We start from the raw sequence: 11,334 nt of genomic DNA on the forward strand, positions 1-11,334 counted from the left end.
CAATATCCTCTCGCACCGAGGATGTGTCTCCAGGGGCTTCTGCCCAGGAGGGAAAAGTTAGGACAGCGGTTATAGTTGATGATTCGATTATTAGGCATGTAGATAGCTAGATGGCTGCTGGGCATGAGGATCGCCTGGTCACTTGCCTGCCTGGTGCGAAGGTAGCGGACCTCACATAGATAGGATTATAGATAGTGCTGGAAAGGAGACAGCTGTGCTGGGGAGGAGGGAGTTTCTGGAAGCCAAATTTAGGCTCTTAGGTAGAAATCTGAAATCCAGATCCTCCAGGGTTGCATTTTCAGAAATGCTCCCAGTTCCACGCGCAGGACCCAAGAGGCAAGTAGAGCTCCAAACTCTCAATGTGTGGTTGAGATGATGATGCAGGGATGAGGGATTTAGATTTGTTAGGAACTGGGAAAAGGGAGAGCTTTTTCCGAAAGGATGGACTCCACCTTAACTGGGATGGAACCAGGCTGCTGGTGCTAATGTTTAAAACAGAGATAGAACAGCTCTTAAACTGAGATATGTCACCCTGGAGCGGATGGTTCGGTGTGAGGTACACTTGGACGATACTATTGAAACAGGATATTTAGGGAGTCCCGGTAGAGAGGTTCCAATAATGGTGAAAGAAAGCCAGGAGGGTTTAAGAGGAAGGCAGAGTAAACGACTCAAATTTTCCCTGTCTTCTCAGCAGACTGTAGTTGCAAGGAAAAAACACAATTTGAAGTATCTGTATGCAAATGCTAGAAGCCTAAAAAATAAAATAGGTGAGTTAGAGTATATAGCACTGAATGATGAGATAGATATAATAGGCATCTTGGACACCTGGTGAAAGGAGGACAATTAACAGTACACTGTGTTACCTCGGTACAAATTATATCGCAAGGATAGAGTAGATCAAATTGGAGGGGGGGAGGGGGAAGTTGCGCTATATGTTAAAGAGAGAATTGAATCAAATCAAATAAACATTCTGCATGATATAGATAGCAGTGTGGAATTCTTATGGATAGAAATTCCATGTGTGAATGGAAGGAATATAAAGGTTAGGTTATACTACCGTCCCCAGGACAAAATTAACAGACAGATGAAGAAATGTTTTCAGAGATTAGGAAAGCTGGAGAAATGGGCAACACTATAATAATGGGTGATTTCAATTACCCCAACATTGACTGGTTAAATGTTAAATCAGGGAGTGCTAGGGAGGTAAAATTCCTAGATGTCATAAATGATTGCTTCTTGGAGCAACTGGTCTGGGAACTGACTAGAGGGGGTGCTATTTTAGATTTTGTCCTTAGTTGAATGCAAGACATAGTACAGGGGTTAACTGTGTTGGATCCGCTCTGAAACAGTGATCATAACGTGATCAAATTTAAGCTGACACCGGGAGTAACATCGCAAAAGAAATCTACTATAGGGGCATTTAATTTTTGAAAGGGCAACTATGATAAAATGAAGAAAATGGTTAAAAAGAAGATAAAAGGATCAGTTGCAAAGGTTAGGATTGTAAACCAGGCGTGGAAGTTATTTAAAAATACCGTCGTGGAAGCCCAGACAAGATATATTCCACATATCAACAATGGTGGAAAGAAAAGGAAACGAGAGCCAGCGTGGTTCAAAGGTGAAGTGAAAGAGGGTATTAGAGCCAAAAAAACATCCTTTAAAGAATAGAAAAAGGATCCGAATGAAGAAAATAAGAAGAAACACAAGCACTGGCAAGTTAGATGCAAAGCATTGATAAAGACAGCTAAGAAAGAACATGAAGAGAAACTTGCAAAAGAGGCAAAAGTCTAAGCAATTTTTTTAGGTAGATCAGAGGCAGAAAACCTGTGAGGAAATCTGTGGGGACCATCAGATGATCAAGGAGTGAAAGGAGCGCTCAGGGAGGATATGGCCATAGCGGAAAGACTGAATGAATTCTTTGCTTCGTGGTTTTCAAGAGTAATGATGGAGAAGAACTGAAAGAAATCTCTGTGAATATGGAAGATGTACTGAGCCAAATTGACAAGTTAAAAAGTGATAAATCCCAGGGTATACATCCCAGGGTACTAAAAGAGCTCAATCATGAAATTGCTGACCTGCTGGGAGATCCGAGAAATTACAGACCGGTAAGCCTCACTTCGGTGCCCGGCAAAATGGTAGAAATGATTACAGAAAATAAAATTCTTTGTTTTGTTTTTGATGACGTCATGGACCGCCTGTACTTACAATCTGTGAAAACTTCTTATGTATATGAGGTTTATGCTTGTATTTCTATGACAAAATGCTAATAAAACTGATTGAACTTAAAAAAAAAAAATTTACAGATGACACTAAACTGACAAAGATGTTAAAACGCATGCGGATTGTGAAACATTGCAGGCGGACCTTAGGAATTTGGAAGACTGGGCGTCCAAATGGCAGATGAAATTTAATGTGAACAAATGCAAAGTGATGCACATTGGGAAGAATAACCTGAATCATAGTTACTGGATGCTAGGGTCCACCTTGGGGGTTAGTGCCCAAGAAAAAAATCTGGGTATCATTGTAGACTATATGATGAAACCTTTCGCTTAATATGCAATGGTGGCCCAAAAAGCAAACAGGATGCTGGGAATTAACAAAAAAAGGGATAATTAACAAGACTAAGAATTTCATAATGCCCCCTGCATTGCTTCATGGTGCGACCTCATCTGGAGTATTGCATTCAATTCTGGTCTCCTTATCTCAAGAAAGATATAGTGGCACTAGAAAAGATTCCTAAACTCACTTACATTTTCAACATGTTTCCCCTTCTTTTTCCTCCTTCCTTATACAAAGTATTGGAGTCAAAAATGCTTCGCTTTCTCTGGAATAACAAACCCCATAGGATTTCCCTCTCAAAACTGAAAACTCCTACCGAACTAGGTGGTGTTAATTTCCCTGACCTTAAACTCTATCACCGAGCTTTCATACTGAGGCAAGGTACGGAATGGTTTTCTTCCTCTCCCTCGTCAGATATGCCCAATTGGTTGCGACTAGAAACGTCTCTTATGAGTCCATTTCCACTACTCAGATTGATGGGCACAAAGGACTTTCCTAATCTCGCCAAAAATCCCATTATGTCCACCACTCATAAAATCCTCTCCGAATTAGACATACAACTCGATATCCCTTGGAATAAATCCATATTAAGTCCTTTACGGTTCAACAAACTCCTCCTGATTGATAAAAAATCCCTTTCTTGGCCCTCTTGGTATACCCACGATATTTGGGATATAGGCTCCCTCAAACATCCAGATGGGTCCCTTCTTACCTTCAATGAACTGATGGATTCCTTCTCGCTGGAGTCATCTCATTTCTACAGATGGCTGCAACTTAGATCCTCGCTCAAAAAATCTGGCCTTCTTCCAAGTATTTCCAATTCTCCTCCCTCCTTATATACCCGACAATTTTTAGCCTTGGGGCATACCGCTTCCCACTTTTACAAACTTCTCAAATCGATTCTTCCCTCTTCTATGACCCCATTACTAACTAAGTGGGAAACAGACCTTGAGATGTCGATCCCGGAAGAGGCTTGGTCCCATATTTTTCACTCCACCTTCCATACATCAAGATCAGCATCGAATCTCCAATCTATGGTCTTCCTACTCCACAGAGTGACATGGACTCCTCTAAAATCTCATAAAATTAATCCAACTTACTCCAAAAACTGCTGGACCTGCTTAACCCAAATTGGCTCATTGAAACATCTTCTATTTGCCTGTCCCTCAATAAACGCATATTGGACCACGGTTTGGGAAACCATTAGTGCCCTCTTTCACATTAATATTCCTTTAACATTTCAAATGCTGCTGTTGAAATCATTTGCTCTCTCCTCCAAAATCTCTGAAGCGGACCATTTTCTTTTTGACATTCTCCTCTCATTGGCCCTAAAGGTTCTTCTCTCTCACTGGAAGGATCTAGCAAAAGCTTCTCATTCACAATGATGGAATATAGTTTGTCTCACCTTTAGAACTGAAGCTTATTTAGCTAAATCTACTAACAGATTCTCTCTCTTTCAGAAGAAATAGTCCTTACTGAAATCTTATTTACAATCTATTTCTACATGAGTTACTCACTCCTTCCTCCTTATTTTCCCTCCTTCTGTTAGATTCATGCTTGCTTGTTTAGTTGGGATATTTTCTTGTTATATAAAGGATATGCTTATACTACTGTTACTGTTATGTAGATGCATAATCATCGATTAGAAATAGCCCCTACAAAAACCCGCCACATCAGAACCACAAATCAGGAGGGATGGTTCGACACAGAGCTGTTACTGTTAAAGAGGGACCTCAGAAAGTCAGAAAGATTATGGATAAAGTCAGGAACCCAAGAACTCAGAACTGCCTGGAGACTCAAACTAAAAACCTACAAAAACCTTACCAAGGAAAAACGGAAAAAATTCTACTCACACTTAATTGGAAACATCACATCCAACAGCAGCAACCTCTTCAAACTCGTCAATAACCTTTACAACATTGAAACACTCACTAACAACCAGGAAGACTCAACACTAACCGCCAACACCCTAGCGGATTTCTTCAACTCCAAGATCCTAAAACTAAGATCAGCACTACCCACCAAGACCAATCCCCTGGAGCTCTTTCCCATCTTCCCTGACATCGACATAGCTAAACCAGACCAAGGGTCAAGATCCGACCTAAACTGGAACCAACTTACCACAATTGACTGGAAAACCTTCAACAAATATTATAACAAATACACCAAATCCTTCTGCAAACTAGATACTTGCCCCCCAAATGTGATGAAAACGGCTCCGATCTACTTCAAAGCAAACATGCTACTATGGGTCAACTCCCTACTATCCGCAGGAAACTTCCCTCCAGAACAAGGACATATCTTAATAACCCCAATCATAAAAAGCATAAAGGACTCTTCCAACGCACCTTCCAATTACAGACCAATAGCTAACATACCACTATTCACCAAAATCGCGGAAGGGGCAGTAAAAGCAGAACTCTCCGCATACCTGGAAAAATTCAATATCCTAAGCGACAATCAATCGGGCTTCCGCACGGACCACAGCACAGAGACCATCATCGCCTCCTTACTAGACCACCTGCACATACTCTTCAGTCGGGGCTCCAGCGCCCTGATCTTACAATTTGATCTAAGCAGTGCGTTTGACCTAGTTGACCACACTATTCTCCTGGAATGCCTGGCCCACATTGGAATCTCCGACCGGGTACTCAGCTGGTTCCAAGGGTTCCTACGAAACAGATCCTACAGGGTACACAAAAATGACAATTTCTCCTACAGCTGGGTGAACTCCTGCGGTGTACCACAAGGCTCCCCCTTATCCCTCACCCTGTTCAATATCTACCTCGCCTCCCTCAGTAACCTCCTTCACAAACTTAAGCTCAAATTCTTCATCTATGCAGATGACATCACAATTGTCATCCCTCTAACCAGTCTATCCCAGGATCTTCTCAACTACATAACTAGCATACTCAGCCAGATAGAACTCTGGATGCTCTCCTTCAAACTAAAGCTCAACCCAGACAAAACAAAATTCTTTCTAGCCACCCCCAAAGACAAAATCAAAGACACCACAATCCAGGTGAAAGGATTGGTTTTCCCACTCGAACAAACATTAAAAATACTAGGAGTCACGCTTGACAAACATCTATCCCTAGAAAATCACACCGACCTCACTGTCACTCTGGAAACTCCGTACCATAAAGAAATACTTCGATGACACTGCATTTCGACTATTAGTTCAATCCTCTATCCTCAGCATACTGGATTATTGCAATATCATTTACCTAAGCTCCACAAAGAAAATCACCAGAAGACTAAAACTGATTCAAAATACAGCTGTCCGCCTCATTTTCGGCCTGAACAAATGGGAACATATCATCCCCTTCTACCACCAACTGCACTGGATACCCTTCGAATCCCGAGTCCTCTTCAAGTTCGCCTGCATCTGTTACAAGACAGTATTTGGTCTCTCACCAAAATACCTCTCCCCACATTTCAATATGTATTGCACCAACAAGAAATCCCGCAGAATCCAGTTGTTTACCTTCCCCTCCATAAAATCATGCCAGCTCAAAAGATTCATCGACAAAACCTTCGCCTTCCAGGCGGCCAAGCTGAACCCTTGGCTAGCCCAAATGATGCTAGAGGCCCTGACCTACCTAGACTTCAGAAAACTTCTCAAAACACACCTCTTCCGCGAACAAGACCCTTAGTCCTTACTCCCCGCATACACTCCAACCCCCCCACCCCCACCTCCCTCTCCCCCCCCCCTCTTCTGGTTTCCCACTCCCTCCTTTTTATCTTCTAACCCAACTATGATAAACCTGTGCTAAAACTACTTTGCCTCCTTCCGCGCTACCTGCAATTCCGACAAAATTTTTGTAAATCCGTGTTCAGACCGGATCCTAATGTAACGGATGTGAACCGCCTAGAACTCTTTGGGTATGGCGGGATATAAGAACCTAATAATAATAATAATAATATATCTTTAAAGATATCCTGCTTGATTTTGTGCATATCTTTCTCTACTTGTTACTTATGCCTGTTTATATCCGTGTCTTGTAAATTGAAAACTTTAATAAATAAACCTTGACACAGAAAAGATTCAAAGACGAGTGACCAAGATGGTAAAGGGGATGGAACTCCTCTTGTATGAAGAAAGGCTAAAATGGTTAGGGCTCTTCAGCTTGGAAAAGAGACGGCTGAGGTGAGATATGATTGAAGTCTACAAAATCCTAAGTGGAGTAGAACGGGTACAAGTGGATCAATTTTTTATTCTGTCAAAAATTGCAAAGCCTAAGGGACACTCAATGAAGTTACAGGGAAATACTTTTAAAACCAATAGTTGGAAATTTTTTTTTCACTGAGAATTGTTACGCCCTGGAAAGCATTGCCAGAGGATGTGACAAGAGCGAATAGCGTAGTTTGGACAAGTTACTGGAGGAAAAGTCAATACTCTGTTATTGAGAAAGACATATGGGAAGCCACTGCTTGCCCTGGATCTGTAGCATGGAATGTTGCTACTCCTTGGGTTTTGGTTAGGTAGTAGGGACCTGAATTGGCCACAGTGAGAACAAGCTACTGGGCTTGATGGACCATTGGTCTGACCCAATAAGGCTATGGCTTCTTATGTTTTTATGTTCTTAACCTTGATACAGTTGGAGATTGGAAGCTTTATTTTAATTGAATGGGGCTGGTTTGCATTTATACCCTGGAGGTATTTAAATGTCTCTATAGATTCTTCCGGAATCCTGCAGCTAATACATTTTAATCAGTCAATCAATCATTGTAATATATGTTTTACATAGCAAGTATAATGTGTGTAGTAGCTTGGGTTTATTCTGGAAGCAGAAAGAACAGTTAGTTAATTGCTGATTATGGAGTATAATGTTCTTGTTCTCATTCTTCCTTTCCTCAGACTCCTCCTCGCTCTGTGTGCTCTGAGAATTGTGGTCCTGGATACAGGAAAATTCTTCCACCTGAAAAGCCTATATGCTGCTTTCAATGTGTCCCTTGTTCTGAAGGAGAATTTGCCAATGCATCAGGTAGACAAATTACATCACAGTATTTCATAAATATTAGACACCAACAGTGATCAAATCAGTGCATAGAAATAAAGTTACACATGCTCAAATGAAACAAATATTCAGGAGTGAGCTCTCAAATGAAGGGTCTCATCAGCAGTAATATTTTTCATGTGTAGACCCCCTTTTCACTGTTTCAGGGGTGCAGCCCAGGCAGAGGACCTAGCAAGGGGATCTATCTTCAGAGGCTACAGCCATGACAGGGCTTTTGGAACAAATTCTTATGGAAGTTGCCTTCATGTGTTGTGAGGCCTTTTACTAGACGAAATGAAGAAATAACTCAAGACACTACAGAAAATGTTCAAACTATAATAGTTGAAAATCTTCACTTTACCCAAGTCACACCAAAAGCTAATATTGATTTCAATACGGTCTCAGAAATCACTCACAGTGACCTCAGCTTCACCACTCACTGCTCAAATACTTTCATAGCAGCGCGCTTTATGAGCCAAATCATCATTGGTCAATCTTACATTTCAATGTTGTTTTGATTTCTGTAAAATTTATTTGAGCATTATTTTGTACATTTATATTTTAAACATACATTTTAAACATTTAAACAAGATTTGCGTAAGTCTTGCAAGCTTGATAGCATGGGATGGCTCTGGGAGGATCCTTGTTAAAGCTTTAATGGTGAAACATGTTGGATCTAGTCTCAACAGACCATAAAAGTGAACAGCTTATGACATAAGTACAAAGCTGGTTCTATAGCAGATATTTGAAAGTTGTAAGTTAAATATTAAAAACGCATAAATTATGCTTAAAATATAAATGTACAAATAATGCTCAAATAAGGTAGTGGCCATGGCTCGAGGCACCCGGAAGTGCACGGACGTTGCCGTGATGACATCACATGAATGTGTGACATCATCACGTTGACATCTACACATGCCAGATAGGCCCTGAGATGCCAGTACGGGGTGCCTGCAGGGAAGACGGCAGGAGAGGAGAGGCACTGGTGCTGGCTGATTGCCCACAGCTGTGTTTCTCAACTACTTCAAGCTAATTACCCCAACCACAGATCTCCCAAGCTCCGCCCTAAACCCGAGAGTGATACTTCCAGCCGGTGGTTCCTATCAGTGTCAATGGAAGAAGCTGGCGGCACTAGTGCAGTAGGTAAGCCCCCATGGGCAGAAGAACTGTTTTGGGCTGCATGTGGCCTGCGGGCTGTATGTTGTGCAGGCTGGTTTATAGAAATTAAAAGAACATGCATATAGGGAAAAAGAACCCGTTGTTCAACTACAAATTGGGGGGGGCATTGTTGGGAGACAGCAGACTTGAGAGAGACTTGGGTGTGCTGGTGGATGCATCACTGAAGCCATCTGCACAGTGCGCAGCAGCCTCGAAAAAAGCCAACAGGATGCTGGGCATCATAAAGAGGGACATAACAACCAGGACGCGGGAAGTCATCATGCCATTGTATCGAGCGATGGTGCGTCCACATCTGGAATACTGCATTCAGTATTGGTCGCCGCACCTCAAGAAGGACATGGCGGTACTTGAGAGAGTCCAAAGGAGAGCAACGAAACTGGTAAAAGGGCTTGCCCATACGCCGAGAGGTTGGATAGGCTGGGGCTCTTCTCTCTGGAAAAAAGGAGGCTCAGGGGAGATATGATAGAGACCTTCAAGATCATGAGGGGCATAGAGAGGGTGGATAGGGACAGATTCTTCAGACTGAAGGGGACAACAAGTACGAGAGGACATTCAGAGAAACTAAAGGGAGATAGGTTCAAAACAAATGCAAGGAAGTTTTTTTTCACCCAAAGGGTCGTGGACACTTGGAATGCGCTACCGGAGGAAGTGATCAGGCAGAGTACGGTACAGGGATTCAAACAGGGATTGGACGGATTCCTGAGGGATAAAGGGATCGTGGGATACTGAGGGAGGAGCTGGGATGTAAAGCTAACCAGGTAATAAGTATAGAAACCCAACCAGGTCGTGCATGTGCAAGACCGGAGGGTTAGGACTTCGATGGGAAGATAGGACTTCAATGAGAAACCAAGGTGGCAAGGGAGCCCCTTCTGGTGATTCAGACAGGTCATGACCTGTTTGGGCCGCTGCGGGGGCGGATTGCTGGGCAGGATGGACCTATGGTCTGACCCGGCGGAGGCACTGCTTATGTTTTTATGTTCTTAAGATTATTGACCAATGACGATTTGGCGCTTAAGCACACTGCTATGAACGTATTTGAGCAGTGAGTGATGCTGCTGAGGTATTTGTGAGACTGTATTGAAATCAATATAACTTTTAAAGTGAAGATTTTCTACATTGTATGGACTGTTCCCAAGTATAAGTGAATATAAGTGAGCCTATATCAGGGTGAAAACTATAATAGTTAACATACTCTATCTTCCACAGATGCAGAGAACTGTATGAAATGCCCTGAAGATCAATGGCCAAGTGAGAAGAAGGATCAGTGTCTCCCCAGAGTCATAGAGTTCCTGTCCTATGATGATCTTTTGGGAGCAGCTGTGGCTTCCATTGCTGTTCTCTTCTCCATCATCACAGCTACAATACTTGGAATCTTTATTAAATATCGAGACACTCCTGTGGTGAAGGCTAATAACCGGGATCTCAGCTACATCCTCCTCACCTTTCTCATTCTATCTTTCCTATGTCCCTTGCTATTTATTGGCCGTACTGGAAGAGTGAACTGTCTGCTCCGACAAGTATCTTTTGGGATTATTTTTGGAACTGCTATTTCTTCAGTGCTGGCAAAGACCATCACAGTTCTCCTTGCCTTCAAAACTACCAAGCCAAACAGCAAGCTAAGCAAATGGGTTGGGATAAGAGTCTCCAACTATGTAGTCCTTCTCTGCTCCTCAGGTGAAATTGTTATATGCACTGCATGGCTGCTTATCTCTCCTCCATTCCCAGACTATGATACACAGTCTGAAAAAGGGAAGATGATTCTACAGTGTAACGAGGGGTCCACTATTGCATTTTATAGTGTGATTGGGTATGTTGGTTTTTTGGCTCTTCTAAGTTTCATTGTGGCTTTCCTAGCAAGGAAATTGCCTGACGGTTTCAATGAAGCTCAGCATATCACATTCAGCATGCTAGTGTTCTGCAGTGTCTGGGTTTCCTTTATCCCAGCCTACCTGAGCACCAAAGGCAAATACATGGTGGCTGTGGAGATATTTGCCATCCTGGCTTCTAGTGCTGGACTGCTGGGTTGTATTTTTTTACCAAAGTGCTACATTATTGTGTTAAGGCCTGACCTGAACACAAAGGGTCATTTAACTGGGAAAAAAAAAAAATCTAATAAAGCTAAATGATTTTCCATGATTTCTCTTTCTATTAATGTTGAGGGTGATGAAATGGTTTGTTTGACCTTTTTGTTCATGCCACCTCTACACAGATGAGAATTCAATGTCAGAGTTGTTGAAAGTAGTTGAGTTTACTAATCTGTGTGCCCTTATGATTTCTTCCATGATGGATAAAGATCTCTGTTATAAGAAAGAAGAAAATTGGGATAAGACAGAATATTCAGTAATGTAGACATATTGTTTCAGATTCTCTAAATAGTCAGTGGCGTACCAAGGGGGGGGCGGGGGGGGGGCGGTCCGCCCCGGGTACCAAGCCCTGAGGGGGTGCTCCCGGTCCGGTCCAGTTCCCCCCCCCTGCGCCGGGTGTCGCATCTGGAAACAGCCTGCAGCAAGATCGCGATGCCAGAGATCTTTGCCTGCTTCGACTGTTTCCTCCGCCACGGTCCTGCCCCTCCTCTGATGTCAGAGGAGGGGCGGGA

At 42.6% G+C, this 11,334-nt stretch overlaps 1 protein-coding gene across 1 annotated transcript in view; it reads left to right on the plus strand.

The window, feature by feature from the left end:
* LOC117349761 (vomeronasal type-2 receptor 26-like) overlaps positions 1–10,864 on the plus strand; it is a 52,189-nt gene extending 41,325 nt beyond the window's left edge. The window contains exons 6-8 of the mRNA XM_033923352.1: positions 7,052–7,070; positions 7,409–7,547; positions 9,945–10,864. Of these exons, the coding sequence (XP_033779243.1) occupies positions 7,052–7,070; positions 7,409–7,547; positions 9,945–10,864 (1,078 nt within the window). The remainder of the gene's footprint in view (positions 1–7,051; positions 7,071–7,408; positions 7,548–9,944) is intronic.
* Positions 10,865–11,334: the final 470 nt, after the last annotated feature.

The sequence above is a fragment of the Geotrypetes seraphini genome, chromosome 16, assembly GCF_902459505.1.
Source record: "Geotrypetes seraphini chromosome 16, aGeoSer1.1, whole genome shotgun sequence".
NCBI classification, from domain to species: domain Eukaryota; kingdom Metazoa; phylum Chordata; class Amphibia; order Gymnophiona; family Dermophiidae; genus Geotrypetes; species Geotrypetes seraphini.